The sequence below is a fragment of the Chiloscyllium plagiosum genome, unplaced genomic scaffold, assembly GCF_037043375.1.
Source record: "Chiloscyllium plagiosum isolate Xiang-an unplaced genomic scaffold, Cpla_swu_hap1 HiC_scaffold_49, whole genome shotgun sequence".
In the NCBI taxonomy this organism is placed as follows: Eukaryota; Metazoa; Chordata; class Chondrichthyes; order Orectolobiformes; family Hemiscylliidae; genus Chiloscyllium; species Chiloscyllium plagiosum.
This window is the reverse complement of record NW_028270187.1, coordinates 892,027-912,124: the sequence shown is the minus strand read 5'-3', so window position 1 is coordinate 912,124 and position 20,098 is coordinate 892,027. Positions and strand designations below refer to the sequence as shown.

At 50.1% G+C, this 20,098-nt stretch overlaps 1 protein-coding gene and 1 long non-coding RNA gene across 2 annotated transcripts; both read left to right on the top strand.

The window, feature by feature from the left end:
- Positions 1–751: 751 nt before the first annotated feature.
- On the top strand, positions 752–5,079 carry LOC148135338 (uncharacterized). Its single transcript, XR_015755068.1, has 3 exons — positions 752–805; positions 4,668–4,966; positions 5,074–5,079. It is a non-coding gene; the product is annotated as an uncharacterized LOC148135338 (long non-coding RNA).
- A 579-nt stretch (positions 5,080–5,658) lies between these two features.
- On the top strand, positions 5,659–7,155 carry LOC122544161 (uncharacterized). Its single transcript, XM_043683196.2, has one exon. The coding sequence runs from the start codon at positions 5,663–5,665 to the stop codon at positions 7,019–7,021; it is 1,359 nt and encodes a 452-aa protein (XP_043539131.2). The 5' UTR covers positions 5,659–5,662; the 3' UTR covers positions 7,022–7,155.
- Positions 7,156–20,098: the final 12,943 nt, after the last annotated feature.

Below are 20,098 nucleotides of genomic sequence, written 5' to 3'. Positions count from 1 at the left end.
CTCTCTCCTTTGCTCTCTCTGTGCCTCTTTGTCACGCTGTCTGAGTCTACGTCTCCCTCTCTCCCTCTAGTTCTACCACTCTCACTTTCTCTGTTACTCTCTCTGTCTTAGTTTCTCTTTCTCTCTCTCTTCCTCTCACTCTCTTCTTGCCTTTTTCTCTTTCTGTCAACTTCTTTGTCTCTCCATCAATCTCTCTCTCTCTGTCGCTTTCTTTCCGTCTCTTTGTCTCCTCATCTCTCTCTCTTTCCCTATCTTTGTCTCTCAGTCTGTCCTTCTGTCTGCCTCAACTTCTCACTATCTGTCTCCCATTCGCTTTCTCTCGCTATCTCCCCGTTTCTCCGTGTCTCCTGTTCTCTATCTCTCTCTCTCCCTGTCTCTCCGTCTATCTGTACCTCTCTCTCTACCTCTGTCGCTCGCTCGCTCTCTCTCTCTCTCTCTCTAGTTCATTTCCATCCCACCGCTCCCTAAATCCCCCTCAGTATTTCTGTCTTTATCCTGGGGATACAAACATTCCGCAGCGCGATCGGAACCTTCTCGTGTGGCCGTGGAAGCGCCATCGGAATGCAGTCTGCTGCAAACCTTAGGGTTTGGTGAAGTGAGGGGGGGAATGATGGCGACCGTCTCTTCCCGTAAGCCCCCACGCGCCTGAAAGTGCTCTATGTCAGGGCTGGGGGTCACGTTGCGCCTGCGCCGCACTTAACTACACCGCCCCGCTGCACGCCGGGATGTTGGAGGACTGCGGGATCGCGGAGCTGGGAGGAGCAGCGGCCGAGGCTGGGCGCACAGACTCTGGGGGAAGAAGGAGGTGAGTGCAGTCTCGGGGGGCGATGGGTTGGGGGGGGGAAGGGCTTCACCCACCTCCGCCGGGTGGATAAAGGTAGAATGAACCCCCTTAAAGGGGAATGCATCTTCTTAAACGGGAGTGCACCCCCTTAAAGCGGAATGCATGCTTTTAAAAAGCGGTGCACCCTCCTAAAGGGGAAGGCACCCCCAACCCCCGAAAGAGGAATGTATCCCCTTAAACGGGAATGCAACTCCCACCCCCTTTTAAAGTGGAATGCATCCTCTTAAACGGGAATGCACCTCCTTAAAGTGGAATGAAGCCCCTGAAAGCTGAATGCATGCTTTTAAAGAGCGTGAAACCTCTTAAAGGGGAGGGACCCCTTTAAAGAGGAATGCAACCCCTTAAAGCGGAATTTTTAAAATAATCATTCATTGGATGAGGGCGTCGCTGGCTAGGCCAGTATTTATTGCCCATCCCTCATTACCCAGAGGGTAGTTTAGAGTCAACCGCATGGCTGTGGGTCTGGAGTCACATGCGGGCCAGACCAGGTAAGGCTGGTTAAAAATAAAAGCAAATTTCTGCGGATGCTGGAATCTGAAACCAAAAGAGAAAATGCTGGAAAATCTCAGCAAGCCTGGCATCATCTGTAAGGAGAGAAAAGAGCTGACGTTTCGAGTCTAACTGACCCTTTGTCAAAGCTAAAAAAAAAAAGGAGAAATAGGGAGGTATTTATACTAGGCTGAGAGTCATAGAGATGTACAGCATGGAAACAGACCCTTCGGTCCAACCCGTCTATGCCGACCAGATATTCCAACCCAATCTAGTCCCACCTGCCAACACCCGGCCCATATCCCTCCAAACCCTTCCTATTCATATACCAATCCAAATGCCTCTTAAATGTTGCAATTGTACCAGCCTCCACCGCATCCTCTGGTAGCTCATTCCACACACGTACCATCCTCTGCGTGAAAAAGTTGTCCCTTAGATCTCTTTTATATCTTTCCCCTCTCACCCTAACCCTATGCCCTCTAGTTCTGGAATCCCGGACCCCAGGGAAAAGACTTTGTCTATTTATCCTATCCATGCCCCTCATCATTTTATAAACCTCTATAATGTGACCCCTCAGCCTCCGACGCTCCAGGGAAAACAGCCCCAGCCTGTTCAGCCTCTCCCTGTAGCTCAGTTCCTCCAACCCTGGCAACATCCTTGTAAATCTTTTCTGAACCCTTTCAAGTTTCACAACATTTTTCCGATAGGAAGGAGACCAGAATTGCACGCAATATTCCAACAGTGGCCTAACCAATGTCCTGTACAGCCATAACATGACCTCCCAACTCCTGTACTCAATACTCTGACCAATAAAGGAAACCATACCAAATGCCTTCTTTACTATCCTATCTACCTGTGACTCCACTTTCAAGGAGCTATGAACCTGCACTCCAATGTCTCTTTGTTCAGCAACATTCCCTAGGACCTTACCATTAAGAGTATAAGTCCTGCTAAGATTTGCCTTCCCAAAATGCAGCACCTCGCATTTATCTGAATTAAACTCCATCTGCCACTTCTCAGTCCCTTGGCCCATCTGGTCAAGATCCTGTTGTAATCTGAGGTAACCCTCTTCGCTGTCCACTACACGTCCAATGTTGGTGTCATCTGCAAACTTACTAACTGTACCTTTTATGCTCACATCCAAATCATTTATGTAAATGACAAAAAGTAGAGGGCCCAGCACCGATCCGTGTGGCACTCCACTGGTCACAGGCCTCCAGTCTGAAAAACACCCCTCCACCACCACCCTCTGTTTTCTACCTTTGAGCCAGTTCTGTATCCAAATGGCTAGCTCTCCCTGTATTCCATGAGATCTAGAAATGTGTTGCTGGAAAAGCGCATCAGGTCAGGCAGCATCCAGGGAACAGGAGAATCGACATTTCGGGCATAAGCTCTTCTTCAGGAATGGGGAAAGTTTGTCCAGCAGGCTAAGATAAAAGGTAGGGAGGAGGGACTTGGGAGAGGGGCGTCGGAAATGTGATAGGTGGAAAGAGGTCAAGGTGAGGGTGATAGGTCAGACTGGGGTGGGGGCGGAGAGGTCGGGAAGAAGATCTCAGGTTAGGAAGGCGGTGCTGAATTTGATGAATTTGACTGAGACAGGGTGGGGGGAGGGGAAATGAGGAAACTGGTGAAATCCGAGTTCATCCCTTGTGGTTGGAGGGTTCCTAGGCGGAAGATGAGGCGTTCTTCCTCCAACCGTCGTTTTGTTGTGGTCTGACGATGGAGGAGTCCAAAAACCTGCATATCCTTGGTGGAGTGGGAGGGGGAATTGAAATGTTGAGCTACAGGGTGGTTGGGTTGGTTGGTCCGGGTGTCCCAGAGGTGTTCTCTGAAACGCTCCGCAAGTAGCCGGCCTGTCTCCCCAATATAGAGGAGGCCACATCGGGTGCAGAGGATGCAATCGATGATATGTGTGGAGGTGCAGGTGAATCTGTGGCGGATATGGAATGAGGGTAGAGCATACATGTTGTTTACATAGATTTTAGTAAGGATTTCAACAAGGTCCCCCATGGTAGGTTTATCCAGAAGATTAAGATGTATGGGATCCATGGTGACATGGCTGCATGGATTCAGCATTCGCTTGCACATAGAAGTCAGAGGATAGTTTTGGAAAGTGTTTTTCAGGCTGGATGTCCATGACTAGTGGTGTTCCACAGGCACCTCTGCTGTTTGTGATATATACAAATGACTTGGATGAAAATGTAGATGGATGGTTTAGTAAGTTTGTAGACAATACAAAGATCAGTGGAGTTGTGGATAGCGCAGAAGGTTGTCAAAGGATACAACAGGATATAGATCAGTTGCAGATTTGGGCAGAGAAATCGCTGAAGGAGTTTAATCTTGGTAGGTGTGAGGTGCGACACTTTGGGAGATCATTTGTTAAGGAAAAGTATACAGTTAATGGCAGGACCCTGAACAGCATCAATATGCAGAGGGGTCTTGGGGTTCAAATCCATAGCTCCCTGAAACTGGCCTGCAAGTAAATAGGGTGGTAAAGAAGATATATGGCACGTTTGCCTTTATTGGTCAGGGAATTGAGTATTACAGTCAAGATGTCATGTTGCAGCTTTATATGATTTTGGTTAGGCCACACTTAGCATACTGCATTCAATCCTGGTTGCCACATTACAGGAAGGATGTAGAGGCTTTGGAGAGGGTGCTGAAGAGGTTTACTAGGATGCTTCCTGGATTAGAGGGTATGAGCTATAAGGAGAAACTAGGGTTGTTTTCTTTGGAGTGGCAGAGGCAGAGGGGAGACTGTAAAGTTTGTAAAATTATGAGATACATAGATAGATTGACGGTCAGAATTTTTTCCCTCGGAGTTGAAATGCCAAAAACTAGGTGGCATGCATTTATGGCGAAAGTGAGGACTGCAGATACTGGAAATCAGAGTCTAGATGAGAGCGGTGCTGGAAAAGCACAGCAGGTCAGGCAGCATCGAGGGGCAGGAAAATCAATGTTTCAGGCAAAAGCCCTTCATCAGGAATCCTGCTTCTCAGATGCTGCCTGACCTGCTGTGCTTTTCCAGCACCACTCTAATCTGGAATGCATTTAAGGTGAGAGGAGTAAGTTCAAAGGAGATGTGAGGGGCAAGTTTTTTTCCCCCAGAGAACTGCTGGGCTAGTAGTGGAGGAAGATACGATAGGTACATTTAAGGGACTTTTAACTAAGCAGATGAACGAGGAATTGAGCGATAGGGATCAAGGGCAGTCAGAAGGGATCAGTTTAATTTGGTGTCATGTTTGGCACAACATCATGGGCCGAAGGGCCTGTTCCTCTGCTGTACTGTTCTACATTAGATGACCATGTTCTGACTTCTATCTTTCCCCATCAGGTGCCTTCAGCTGCTCAATGTCGGAATTTGAGCCGCTTGACCTTCGGCCCGGGATACCGATCCTCCACGAGGGCTTCTGGGCTGGACGGAGGCTGATGGACCACGGGGTGGAATGGGAGGAGGCCCTGGAGGATGGAGAAGAAGATGAGGGACCGAAACGGATGGAGGCGGATGGAGGACGCAGGCTGGAGGAGCTGCAGGAAGTGCTGGTTGGGAGACAAACGCTGGACAGGAAGGAGGTGGCTGTGACAATGATGGAGATTGAACAGGACCAAGGGAGCAGAGAGAGGTTGGCAATGGTAGGGATGGGCCAGGGGGTCAGAGAGATGTTGGGGGTGGGGAAGGGGGTCAGAGAGAAGGTGGGGATCAGGAAAGGTGACATAGAGAGTGTGGGGATTGAGGAGAGGGTTAGAGAGAGGTTTGGGATAGGGGAGGAAGTCAGGGAGAGGGTGGGAATCGGGGACGGAGTCAGACAGATGTTAAGGATAGGGGAGGGGAACGTAGAGAGAGTGGGGATAGGGGAGGGGGACATAGAGAGTGTGGGAATGGGGGTGGGGGTCAGGGAGAGGGTGGAGGTGGAGATGGAGGCGGGCATCAAGGAGAGAGTGGGGGTAGGGGAGGGGGACATAGAGAGTTTGGGGGTGAGGGAGAATGTCAGAGAGAGGGTGGGGATTGAGCTGGGGGACATTGAGCAGTTGGGGGTGGAAGTGGGGGTCAGAGAGAGGGTGGAGATAGGCGATGGTGTCAGAGAGAGGGTGGGGATTGAAGAGTGGGACATAGAGAGGGTAGGTTTAGAGAAAGGGGATATTGAGAGGGGGAGTTTGGAGGAGAGGTTCAGAGAGAGGGTGGCACTTGGGGAGCAGGTCAAATTGCGGCTGAGGTGGGGAGAGGGGGACATGGAGAGGGTGAGGACGGGGGAGGGGGATATGGAGAGGGTAGGGATAGGGGAGGGGGACATGGAGACATTGGCAATAGGTGAGGAGGACATGGAGGGGATGAGGTTTGAGGAAGGGGTTAGAGTGCAGCTGGCGTTGGAGGGGGGAGACATGGAGAAATTGGAGATTGAGGAGGAGGACATGGAGAAGCTGGGCATTGTTGACAGGGTCGAATCTGGCCACTCCTCGCTCCTGGGGTTTACACCAGGGCTGGTGGAGGTAGGAGGGGGAGGTACTGGGGGTGATAACAAGCCCCTGAAGTGCTCGGTCTGCGCCAAAGGTTTCCGTTACCGCTACGGGTTGGAGCGGCATGAGTGTACCCACCGGACAGAGAGGCCCCACAAGTGCCCGCTGTGCGGCAAAGCATTCAAACACACCTCTGGCCTGGTGAACCACCAACGCATCCACGCCCAGGAGCGCCCGCACATCTGCCCGACTTGCGGGAAGACCTTCAAGTACCGGTACTGCCTGGCACGTCACGAGTGTGTTCACAGCCAGGAGCGCCCGCACGCCTGCCCGACTTGCAGCAAGGCCTTCAAGCACCCCTCAGGCCTACTCAAGCACCAGCGGGTGCACACCCGTGGCAGGCCGTTCGTGTGCCCTGTCTGCGGCACCGCCTTCACACACCCCTCCATCCTCCGGCGGCACCAGGCAGTGCACGCTGAGGACCGGCCCATCCGCTGTGAGGAGTGCGGCCGTGGCTTCTACTACCCGTCAGCCCTGAGGAAGCATCAGCAGAGCCATGGTAAGGCCGCCGGCGGCACACCGCCGTACTTACGGACGTACCGGTCACCAGGATCCGGCGCAGTACCGCCAGACCTGAAGCCGTGCAAGTGCTCAGAGTGCGGCAAGGCGTTCAAGAAGTCCTCGGATCTGGTGATGCACCAGCGGGTGCACACCGGTGAGCGGCCCTATGTCTGCGCCCTGTGCGGCAAGGGGTTCAAGCAGCCGTCGGGACTCATCCGGCACCGGATTGTGCACACAGGTGAGCGTCCCTTCAAGTGCCCGGTGTGCGAGAAGAGCTTTACAATCCTGTGCACGCTTAGGAAGCACCAGCGGCTCCACACCGGCGAGAAACCCTTCCAGTGCCCAGAGTGTGGCCAGCGCTTCACCCAGTCCCACCACTTGGTCTCGCACCGGCGCATCCACACCGGCGAAAAGCCATTTGCCTGTCCAGTCTGCGGCAAGGCCTTCAAGCAGCCATACCAACTGGTGGAGCACCGGCGGGTTCACACAGGTGAGAGGCCCTTCGTCTGCCCGGTATGTGGCCGCGGTTTCATCCAGTCATCTCACCTGAAGACCCACCAGCACCTGCACACCGGCGAGCGGCCCTTCAAATGCAGTGACTGTGGCAAGGGCTTCATCCTGTCCTCCCACCTCATCAAGCACCAGCGCATCCATGCCAAAGAGTCCTACTGACCGGAGGCTGGGGGCGAAAGGGGGTTACCAAGCTCACCAGGAATGGAACACATCACACGGCAGGGACACGGCACTAAACCTCCCACCACCGGCAACAAACAGGAATGGACCAGACATTGCCGACACGATACCGATGACTGAACCTGACCGTGATAGGACCAAGGATTGCTGCCACCGACCAGGGATTGGAGATCACTGACCGACATCAGAGATCATCGACTGGGACTAGGGATCAGGTCAGAGATCCACCACAACTTAGCGGGATCGGTGATCATTGACATTAACTGGGATTGGTGTAAAGGACCCTGACATTGACCCGGAGTTCACTGCCACTGTCAAGGATCCTGACATTGATCAGGATCAGACCAGGGATCACAGACACTGGCTGGGATCATGAAAACAGAGACTGCCTGGTATTAGAGATTGCCAACGCAGACTGGGACCAGAGATCACCAGCACTCACTAGGATCAGACCAAGGATCACTGGCATTGATCAGGATCAGGGATCACTGGCAGGGATCAGAGATTACCAACGCTGACTGGGATCGAAGATCACTGACACTGACCCAGATCAGAGATCAGCAGCTGTCCCTCAAGATCCCTGCAGTCACTCCTCCCCGACCCCCAACCTCGCCCTCTCCCTCCCCAGCTCCCACCATCTTATGATGCTGTGGTCCATCCATCACTGAGCTGCTGCCCCTGAATGGCTGTCCTTTGCAAGTCCTCTCCCTTTGGAAAAGGGAATATTGAGCTGATGGTGTAGCCTGCATTCCCCAACATGGAAGCCACGTGTCCATAATTGACTGAAGATTGCAACGCGAGACAATAACAGCAAACTTCAGCCTGACCCTCGGTCTCATCCTTCTTTCCAACTCACCTGCTTCCCCCCCACCCCCAAAACAGACTATCCCACCATCGAACAAGCACAAGTCAGAAGGGTGAGGGAATACTCCCCACTCGCCTTGGATGTGTACAGCTCTGGCAATACTCGAGAGGCTCAACGCCATCCAGGGACAAAGTATCCCCCCCCTTCCCCCCCCCCCCCCGCTTAATTGGCAGCAAATCCCACTCAAGGAGGGAGATCCTTGTCCTGGAGGCGAGTCAGAGAAGGTTCATTCTTGGGATGAGGGATGGAGGGGGTCTGTTTTACACACTGTCTGGGCCTGTGTCCATTGGGAGTTTCGAAGAGGGAGAGGGCAATCTCATTGTAACGTAGAAAGATCCGAAGGGAGCAGGAAGGTGTTGGGGTTGTGGGGGGAGTGGGCATGTGGATTTGACAGGGTGAATGATGAGGGAATATTCCCCTTCCCCCTCACCTCATTGGGGTGTCTAGATTCGGGAGGGGGAGGGAGGCACAGTTTCTGAATGACAGATCTCCTGTCTCAGAGGGAAATGAGGGAAAAATTTCTTCTATTCAAGGGGGTTGAGTCTGTGGGATCCTCCCACTCTCTCTGCCCCAGGGAGCAGTGGTGTGGGAACTGTGTCATTGAATGTATCTGAGGCCAAGAGAGAGAGGTACTGATGGTGGATCAGGAGTCGAGGAGCCGGGGCAGTTAGGGGGGAATGGAGAGGAGAGGGGAGGTGAGTTCCTTGATTAGATCATCCACCACCTTTATCGAATGGGACAGCAGGAACAAGGGGTTAAAGGGTTACTTCCTGACCCTATTTCTGATGATCTGACCCATCCCATCCCATCCCACCCTCAACACTCACCCCCTCTAACGATGATGCACAGCACCAGCAGTGTGTTATCATTTGCAAGATGTAGACCAGCGACTTGCTGAGACTCCTGTAACCGACAGCACCTTCCAAAACCTGCCCTCTCTACCCCTTCCCTCCCCGAAGGAGTAGGCTGTTCAGCCCATTGAGTCTGCTCTGCCATTCAATGAGATCGCAACTGATTTGATCATCCCTAGCTCCACATTTCAACCCAAGTGCATCATCTCACACCTGCCTGGATTGAATTCCATTTGCCACCAAACAGGCCATTTGTAATTTAGGGCTATTTACCGCCGAAAATGTGTTGCTGGAAAAGCGCAGCAGGTCAGGCAGCATCCAAGGAACAGGAGAATCGACGTTTCGGGCATAACTAGCCAATTTTTGGAATTTCGATGAACTTGTTGATCAACCCTGATATGTCTGAATGTAAGTCATTTATGTAAACAGCAAGGGCCCCAACCCTGACCCCTGTGGAACTGTACTGGGCATAGACTTCCAGTCAAAAAAAGCTTCCTTTGACCATCACCCCCTGCTTTCTGCTGCTTGGCCAGTTTGCTTTGCATCCCATGGGTTTTTTTTTTATTTCATGAGAATGAGGATGTCACTGGTCAGCATTTATTACCCATCCCTAATTAAGAATCAATCACATTGCTGTGGGTCTAGAGTCACATGTAGTCCAGACCAAGTGAGGATGCTAGTTTCCTTCCCAGAAGGACATTAGTGAGCCAGATGAGGTTTTCCCCAATTGGTAATGGATTCATGGTCATCATTAGACTCTTGATTTGATTTTTTTTTAAAACTGAATATGACCTGGGTCTCTGGATTAAGAGACTAGTGATTATACCATTAGGCCAGCACTTTGCTATCAATTTCCCTTGATCACAAACCTTGCTGAAGTCCTTGTCATCAAAAGCATTGCTGTCACCTGGTCACCTCTTTGAAAAATCCAGTCGGGTTGGTCAGACATGAGATCCCCTGAAAACAAAATTGTGCTGACTGTTTGTGATGAATCCCTGCATACCACCCCACTCTTGCTACAACCATCCATCTCTGATACCTGCACCTTCCAGTATCCCTCACCCTTGAACATTTCCCTGGCTGTTCCCTATTCTACCCTCCATCTTTGCCACAGGACCACTTTTCCAAGCTCTTCTCCCCTCCCTTTTCAGTTCTGAAGAAGGATTCAGCCAGATACTGCTTCCCACAGATACCGCTGAATCTCACCAACAGTAACTGTTATTTTTAATTGCATTGTAAGTGGGCCCTTGATTCTCAATCACCCTTTGCCCAGGACCAGCTGTAACACTTACAATGAAACTTTGCCTCTCTCTCTTTCACTCGATCCTTTGCCTCAAAAACCTTTTACAAAAGAAAGAACAGGTTAGCTGTCTTTTTAGCTTTGAATGTAGTCTAGGAGCGCACATCAAAACTGTGGAGAGATGTGCTGTCTGCATGCTTGTAGATTTATAATCGTTGTTCTGAGAGTGAGAATTCTTTAATAAACTTACACTGACCACATCATCTGGGAGTGCAGTGTGTGAATATTGCTTACATTGGCGACAGTCTGAATGTGAGGGATTAGGACTGTGAGATTAGTTTAGAATTAGCGCAAGGCTATGAGAGAGAGCAGGGCAGTGGGATTGGATTGGGGATTGATTCAGGGCTATGGGGAGAGAGTGAGGCAGTGGGATTAGATTGGGAATTGATGCAGCACTACAGAGAGAGAGAGTGGGTTAGTGGGATTAGTTTGGGGATTAAGACAGGGCTATTGGAAAAGAATGGGTCACTGGGATTTGATAAATCCCTGTGTGGGTGTGTGATATTAGTTTTGGAATTTGTAAATCCTTGTGTGGGTTTAGTTTAGGAATCGGAAAATCCCTTTGTCAGAGGAGATTAATTTGGGAATTGGTGAATCCCTGTGGCTGGGGGATAAATTTGGGAATTGGTAAATTAGATTACTTACAGTGTGGAAACAGCCCTTCAGCCCAACAAGTCCACACCGACGCGTACTCACCCAGACTCACTCCCCTACACTACGGACAATTTAGCATGGCCAATTCACCTGACCTGCACATCTTTGGACTGTGGGAGGAAACCGGATCACCCGAAGGAAACCCACACGGGGAGAATGTGCAAACTCCACACAGTCAGTCGCCTGAGGCGGGAAGTGAACCCGGGTCTCTGGCACTGTGAGGCAGTAGTGCTAACCACTGTGCCACGGTGCTACCCATATCTGTGTGCAAGTGAGGGATAAATTTAGGAATTGAAAAATCCATGTCTGACAATGGGATTAGTTTGGGAATTGGCGAAACCCTGTCTGGGTGTGTGGGACTAGTTTGGGAATTGACAAATCCCTGTTTGGGAATGTAGGATTAGTTTAGAATTTGGTAAATCCCCATGTGGATTTAGTTTAGGAATTGTCAAATTCCTGTGGGGGGGGGGGGGGGGAAGGTGATGTAGGATTAGTTTGAGAATTGTTGAATGTGTATCTGACAATGGGATTAGTTTAGGAAATGGTGTGAGTGGGGGATAAATTTGGGAATTGATATATCTATGTTTGGCAATGGGAACTGGTAAATCCCTGTGTGTGCACTTGGGATTAATTTTGGGAATTTTGAGCTCCTTTTATTGGTGTATGGGACTAATTTGGAATTGGTAATTCCTCGTGTGAGATTAATTTGGGAGTTCGAAAATCCCTCTGTTGGGTGGAAGGGGGCGGGATTAATTTGGGAATCCCTGTGTGTGGGATTAGTTTAGGAATTGGTAAACCAAAATTTGGGGGAGTGTGATTGGAATGGGAATTGGCAAATCCCTGTGTAGGAACACAGGATTAGTTTGGGAATTGACAAATATGTTTTGGTGGTGGGGGGGGGAATGGGGCAGGGTCAATGGTGGCGGCATTCCCCAGAATCCCTCGGGGCTGTGACAGTCCCCCTATCTGTTTTGGGACGAAGTTGGGGCGCAGAGAGCCCGTCCGCGCATGCGCATTACTTGGGAGGTGTGTGCCGGACGATGCGCAGACGCAGTGGCAGTGGCTCACGTGCGCGGAGGGGCGGCGCATGCGCAGTGGAAAAGACCGCAGCTAGGGTGAAAAATCAACAGGGGAAAGGGGAAAAAAAAACAACAGGTAATGGCTGGGATTATACCAGGGTCTGACTGTACCTGGATTGCACTGTACCTGGGTTGTCTGCAGCAGGGTCCAACTGTACCTGGGTCAGACTGTATCAGGGTCTGTCTGCAATAGGTCCTGACTGCACAAGGATTGCACTGTACCTGGATCTGTTTGCAGCCAGGTCTGACTGTACCAGAATCAGACTGTACCAGGATTACAGTATGCTTTAGTCCGTCAGCAGCAGGGTCAGACTGTACCTGGATCTGTGTACTAGGACGACACTGTGCCTGAGTATGTCTGCAGCAGGGTCTGACTGTACCTGGTCAGATTGTACCTCGAACAGTTTGCCATAGATCCTGACTGTACTAGAATTACTGTACACTGTGCCCAGGTCTGTCTGCAGCAGGGTCCGACTGTGCCTGGGCCAGGTTGTACCTAGATCTGCCTGCGATAGGTCCTGACAACCTGGGTCTGACTGCACTGTGTCCGACTGTTCCCAGGTTTGACTGTACAGCAATCTGATTATCTCAGAGTCTGACTTTACCAAGGTTTGACTGCACAGGGATCTGACTATCCAAGTCTGTACAAGGGTCTGATTATTCAAATGCGTGACTATACCAGAGTGGGTGTGTCTGTATCAGAGTTTGAATGTATCATGGTCACTCAGTACCAGGGTACAATTGTACTAAGTGTGTCTTTATCATAGTCTGACTGTACCAGGGTCTAAGAGTGTGGTGCTGGAAAAGCACAGCTGGTCAGGCAGCATCCGAGGAGCAGGTGAATCAACATTTTGAGCATATGCTGTTCATTAGGAATGAGGAGGTGTCCGAAGAGGACTGAGAGATAAATGGGTGGGAGGGAGGGCTGGGGTGGGGGTGGGGCTGGGGTGAAGTAGCTGAGAATGCAATAGGTAGAAGTTGGGGGTGAAGGTAATAGGTCGGAGAGGAGGGTGGAGCAGATAGGTGGGAAGGAGGATGGACAGGTAGGACAAGAGGGCAGTGCCGAGTTAGAAAGTTAGATCTGGGAAAAGGTGGGGGAGGAGAAATGAGGCAAGTGGTGAAATCCACATTGATCCACTGTGGCTGGAGGATCCCAAGGTGTAAGATGAGGGGTTCGGGTGGTACAGATTTGGCGGTGGAGGAGACCCAGGATCTGCGGTCCTTGGTGGAGTGGGAGGAGCTGTTAGAGTGTTTGGCCACTGGGCAGTGGGGTTGTTTTGTGCCTGCATCCTGGAAATGTTCTCTGAAGCGTTCCACAAGTAGACATCCCGTCTCCCCAGTGTAGAGGAGACCACATCAGGAGCAATGGATACAATAGTTAATGTGTGTGAAAGTGCAGGTAAATCTGTGATGATATGGAAGGCTCCTTTGGGGCCTTGGATGGAGATAAGGGGTGAGGTGTGGGCAGAGTTTTTGCACTTCTTGTAGTGGCAAGCGAAGGTGCTGGGTGGGAAGGGTGGGTTGTTAGGAGGTGTGGGCCTAAAAGGGATTTGTGGAGGTCTTCATGGATTGCAGATAGGGGTGGGGACGGAAATATGATGGTGGGGTCTGTTTGTAGGTGGTGGAAATGGCAGGGGATGATGCATTGTATCTGGGAGTTAGTGGGGTGGAAGGTAAGGAATGGGAGGTTCTGACCTTGTTGCATTTGGAGGGGTGAGGCTCAAGGGCGGAGGTGCGGGAAATGGATAAGATGCACTGGAGGGCATCATCGACCATGTGGGAGAGGAAATTGTGGTCTTTGAAGAAGGAGGCCATCTGGTGTGTTCTGTGGTGGAATTGGTCCTCCTGGGAGGAATTGTGAATAAAGGATAGTGTTTTTACAGGAGGCAGGGTGGGAGGAAGTGTAGTCCAGGTAACTGTGGGAGTTGGGTTTGTAGTAGATGTCAGTGTTAAGTCCAGGGTCTGACTACCTAAATCTGTCAGTATTGTGGTCTGCCTGTTCCAGAAACTATATGTATCAGGGATAGACTGTTCCACAGTCTGTCTTTATCTGTGTCTGACTGTACTGAGGCCTGTCCGTATCAGGGTCTGAATGTAAAAGGGTTTGATTGTGCCAGTGTCTGGCCTAGGATCAGACTGTACCACAACCTGTCTTTATCAGAGTCTGACTGTACCAGTATCTGACTATACTGAAGCCTGTCTTTATCAGGGTCAGACTGTACTAGGTTTTATCTTTACTAGGGTCTGATTGTGCCAATGTCTATCTCTTCTAGGGTCTGACTGTCCCATAGTTTGTCTCTGTGTGTGATTGTATCAGGGTCTGATTTTGAAACAGGTTGTCTGTACCAGATGCTAAGTGTTCCAGGGTTTGATTATCCCAGAGTCTATCAGAATCTGACTGTACTAGTATTTGACTACCCCAAATTGTGACTGTACCAAGATTTATCTGTACCAATGCCATGTCAGCATCTTTCTCTACCGATGTCTGATTATCCCAGAGTCTGTCTGTACCAGTTTGTCTATACCAGGATCTGACAGTCTCAGAGTCGACTGTCCCAAGGATCTGATTGTATCAGAACTAGCCTATCCCAAGTTCCATCTGTACCACAGTCTTGCTATCCCAAAATATAACTATACCACGGTCATCCTGATGAAGGGCTTATTCCCAAAACATTGACTCTCCTGGTCCTTGGGTGCTGTCTGACCGGCTGTGCTTTTCCAGCAACACACTCTTCAACTATGGTCTACTTGTGCCATTTTCTGTCTGTCCCAGAATCTGTTAGTTCCAGGGTCTGACTGTATCAGTGTCTGATTACATCTATTCCATTGTTTGTACTAGAGTCTGACAATCCCAGAATCTGACAGCCCCAAGGTTTGACTATATCAGAGTCAGCTTATCCCAGGTTCTGTCTGTACAAAGGTCTGACTTTCCTGGGGCCTGTGTGTGCCAGAGTCTGTTGGTACCAGGTCCTAGCTGTCCAGGATGCTGCCTGTTTCAAGACCTAGCTGTCATATGATCTTAGTGATTTGGAGTCTGATCATTCAAGCGTCTGTACATGAGTTTTTCTGTATAGGGTCTGCCATGTTACCACCATTTGTCTATACTCAGGTTTTCACTTTTGATTGTCAAGTTTTGATTGTCCCAGTGCCTGTGTGTCCTTGTATCTCTCAACTGTCTCTCCTGCTGGGTCTGCCTGTTTCTCTGTGGATTAGCCTGTCTGAGTGTTTCCACCTGTCTGTATGTTATTTGGGTCTGCCTTTCTGTCTGAGTGTAACTGTTTGCCTGTCTGATTTGGTCTGTCTACCCCTCTGTCTGTGTCTCAGGGTCTGTCTCTCTGGGTCTGCCTGTCTCTCAAGCTCTTTACATGGGTCTGCCTGTCTCTCGAGCTCCTTACGTAGGTCTGCCTGCATCTCTGAGTCTGTCAGTCTGTGTGCATGCCTGTATCTCTGGGGTTGGCCCTCTGGTTCTTTTGTCCTTTGGGTGTGCCTGTCTCTCTGGGTGTGCCTGTCTCTCTGGGTGTGCCTGTCTCTCTGGGTCTGCCTGTCTCTCTGGGGTGTGCCTGTCTGGCTGTCTGTATCCATTTCTGTCTGTTCTGCCTGTCCCTCTCTTTCACTCACCTTTGCCTCTCTCTCTCTCTCTCTCTGTCTCCCCCTTGCCCGCCTGTGGACCACCTGAAAGACGAGGGTCTGCAGTAACCCCTGACCGGCCCCTGTTTAGCGACCAGCTCACCATGGATACCAAGCAGCAGGATGGCAGGATGGCACGGAGCCCGGTGCCCAGTCAGCAAAAGGCCCCGATCTCCCGCCCCACAGCCGAGGACCTCTTCATCTGCACCGTGTGTGGTCTCAGCTTTGATGGCACTGGCAGCTTTGCCAGGCACCAGCTCACCCACCTGGGAGACAAACCCTTTCAGTGCTCACACTGCGCCAAGTCTTTCACAGACTGGGTTCACTTGGCACAGCACCGGCAGGTCCACACGGGAGAGAGCCCTTTCAAGTGTCCTGTCTGTGGTGCATGCTTCAGTGACCTCTCCAATTTCTCACTCCACCATCGCACCCACTTCAGCTAGAAACAGACCCAGTGCCACCGACACTGTCCCCTACCCTCTCACTGAGACACTCACGCACACATTCACACACTTGCACACACGCATTCTCTCACACACACATTCAAAGACACGTTCACTCTCACACTCTCATTCACACGCACACACACACACAGTCTCACACATACACATTCACAGGCACACTCTCACACACGCAAATTGACACACAACCTCTCACTCATTTGTACATACACACACCTTCACAGACATACTCACTCACTGACACATACACACAAACACTCACGCATACTCTCAACCAGACAGAGGCACACATTCACACTCAAACGCACACTCACGTGCACTCTCACAAACACACACACTGGCACACATACTCATACACTCTCAACACAGACAGCCACACATGCTCATACACACACAAACACATACACATGTACTCATACACATGCAAACACTTACACACTCAGTCACTCTCTCCCCCCCCCCACACACACACACACACTCATACACACTCAGTCACACTGAGGAGTGGGGTGGATGGTGGAGAGGACATCGGAGAAAGGGATTTTCCGGAGGATAGGAGGTGGACTGTCAGGGAAGGTGAAACATTGGCTGTGATTACATAAGGAGGGAGTCACCAGGAGAGTGGCCACCTTGCAGCCTTGGGGACTTGTAGCTAAGAGCAGCAAGTCCATTCCAGTCAGCAGACAGAGACAGGCAGATGAGGGAATACAGTCGCACTGTCTCCCTGCCCTGGGTATCTCAGCAACACTGGGGATGTCACACTCGCACCAGAACTGCATTAAATGTATCAACTGGCTGAGGATATGTGTAATTAACATCAAATACAAACAGGACGTGAACCATGTTTTAGAGTGTCTGTCTGCCTCAATACCTCTGGGCATCACTGTATCTGTATCAATGGACAATACAATCATATTCCCCCAGGTATCTGTTATTTTACACATAAACCATTCCAAACCCCTCGATTAGATTCCAGTCTGTAACTCCCTCCCGGGGTATCTGTTATTCTACACATAAACCATTCCAAACCCCTCAATTAGATTCCAGTCTGTAACTCCCTCCCGGGGTATCTGTTAATCTGTATATAAACCACCCTGAACCCCTCAATTAGATTCCAGTCTGTAACTCCCTCCCGGGGTATCTGTTATTCTGTATATAACCACCCCAAACCCCTCGATTAGATTCCAGTCTGTAACTCCCTCCTGGAGTATCTGTTATTCTGTATATAAACCACCCCGAACCCCTCGATTAGATTCCAGTCTGTAACTCCCTCCCCGGGGTATCTGTTATTCTGTATATAAACCACCTCAAACCCCTCGATTAGATTCCAGCCTGTAACTCACTCCCGGGGTATCTGTTATTCTGTATATAAACCACCTCAAACCCCTCGATTAGATTCCAGCCTGTAACTCACTCCCGGGGTATCTGTTATTCTGTATATAAACCACCCTGAACCCCTCAATTAGATTCCAGTCTATAACTCCCTCACGGAGTATCTGTTATTCTGTATATAAACCCCACCCCGAACCCCTCGATTAGATTCTAGTCTGTAACACCCTCCCGGCTATCTGTTATTCTGTATATAAACCACCCTGAACCCCTCAATTAGATCCCAGTCTGTAACTCCCTCCCCGGGGAGCTGTTATTCTGTGTATAAACCACCCTGAACCTCTCGATTAGATTCTAGTCTGTAACTCCCTCCCGGGTATCTGTTATTCTGTATATAAACCACCCCGAACCCCTCGATTAGATTCCAGTCTGTAACTCCCTCCCGGGGTATCTGTTATTCTGTATATAAACCACCCCCAACCCCTCGATTAGATTCCAGTCTGTAACTCCCTCCCGGGGTATCTGTTATTCTGTATATAAACCACCCCGAACCCCTCGATTAGATTCCAGCCTGTAACTCCCTCCGGGGTATCTGTTATTCTGTATATAAACCCCACCCCGAACCCCTCGATTAGTTTCCAGTCTGTAACTCCCTCCCGGGTATCTGTTGATCTGTGTATAAACCATCCTGAACCCCTCAATTCGATTCCGGTCTGTAACTCACTCCCGGGAATGCCAGTCCTGCCATCCCAAGAAACAGACTGGTAAACCTTTGCTGCACTCCCTCCATGGCCAGAACATTGTTCTTCAGATGAGGAGACCCCAAAATAGTGTACATAATATTTCAGGTGTGGCCTCACCTTGGACAATGGCGGCAAAACATCCCTGCTCCTGTACTCGATTCCTCTTGCTATGAAGGCCAAACACCTATTTGCTTCCTTCACTGCCCGCCGCCCACTTTCCCAAACTATCGGCATTCCGATAATCCGTCTTCCTGGTGGGAACCTGAAGTTCCACATCAAACTCGACCTGCTGTGCCTTTTCCCACTGTCCAAACCACACTGAAGCATCTCTGCATCCTCCTCACAGCTCACCCTCACCGATCAACTTTGTGTTTGAAACTTGGGGGGGGGGGGGGGCAGGAGAATGCCATTCGGTTTTTCTATCCCAGTCTGGCCATTCAATACGATGGTTAAAAACAAGGACTGCAGCCGCTGGAAACCAGATTCTGGATTAGTGGTGCTGGAAAAGCACAGCAGTTCAGGCAGCATCCGAGGATTTTTTCCAGCACCACTAATCCAGAACCATTCAATACGATGATGGCTGAACTTCTAACTCCATCACCTGTTGTATGCTTTCTCTTGAAAATCACATTTAATTTAGTTCGATTCTGTTGGACCTGCCGCACACACTGTCCCAACCACCTTGTGTTAACCTCCTGCCTCGTTTTGTTTACGAGTGTAGGGTTTAAGGTGTGGATGAAAGATTTAAAAGGGGGGAATATTTTCATGCAGAGAGTGGAGTGTGTATGGAATAAGCTACCAGAACAGGTTGTGGAGGTGGGTATAATTGTGACATTTAAAAGGCTATTGAATGTGTACCTGAATTAGAAGGGTTTAACAGGGATGTGGGCTAAGTGCTGGAAAGCAGGACCTGGTCAACCCTAAGTTGCTGAGAGTCTGGAACCCCTCAGTCAACTGAAAAGGAGTACCAACAGACTTCCATTTGAAGATATAAGCTGGCCCTCTTGCAAGAAGGCAGGATAATCCCAAGTGAATGTGAGCTTCTTCCCTTTGCTTCACCCTGTTAAAGCTGCCCGCTCTCCTGGGTATACCACTAACAGGGTCTGACCTGAAAGCCCTCATCGATCAAGCCAACATCAACATGTAGAAGGTCATCGGGGGGAACCAGTGGACTCTTGGTGTTTGTTTCAAAGGGAGTGGGGTCTAAACCTTGGGAGGTTTTTTTTGCTAAGACAAGACAACAGTCAGAGCACAGCTGGGATACTGTGAACAGTTGTACTGAACATGAATCCGAAGGGACTGTCTGATGAGTGGGAGGCTGAGTTGGGTGGGCCTATCCGTACTGGAGTTTAGAAAAATGAGATGCAACCTTTACTGAAATAGAATACTCACAGTATGACTTGACAGGGGAGATGCTGGAAAGCATCCTCTCAGCATCCCCTGTCAATTCCCACACCTTTAGGATAGTCTGTGTTTCAAATAGATCACCCTCTCATTCTTCTAAACATACAATGGAAACAGGACCGACAGCAGGTAGTGAAGGAGGCTAATAGCATGCTGGCCTTCATAACAAGAGGGATTGAGTGTAGAAGCAAAGAGGTTCTTCTGCAGCTGTACAGGGCCCTGGTGAGACCACACCTGGAATACTGTGTGCAGTTCTGGTCTCCAAATTTGAGGAAAGACATTCTGGCTATTGAGGGAGTGCAGCGTAGGTTCACGAGGTCAATTCCTGGAATGGTGGGACTACCTTACGCTGAAAGACTGGAGCGACTGGGCTTGTATATCCTTGAGTTTAGAAGACTGAGAGGGGATCTGATTGAGACATATAAGATTATGAAAGGATTGGACACTCTGGCGGCAGGAAACATGTTTCCGCTGATGGGTGAGTCCCAAACCAGAGGACACAGCTTAAAAATATGGGGTAGGCCATTTAGGACAGAGATGAGGAGAAACTTCTTCACCCAGAGAGTGGTGGCTGTGTGGGATGCTCTGCCCCAGAGGGCAGTGGAGGCCCAGTCTCTGGATTCATTTAAGAAAGAGTTGGATAGAGCTCTCAAGGATTGTGGGATCAAGGGTTATGGAGATAAGGCAGGAACAGGATACTGATTAGGAATGATTAGCCATGATCATATTGAATGGTGGTGCAG

Excerpts from the sequence above, each read along its gene's own strand:
- LOC122544161 (XM_043683196.2), top strand. The coding sequence starts at position 5,663 with ATGAGGTTTGAGGAAGGGGTTAGAGTGCAGCTGGCGTTGGAGGGGGGA.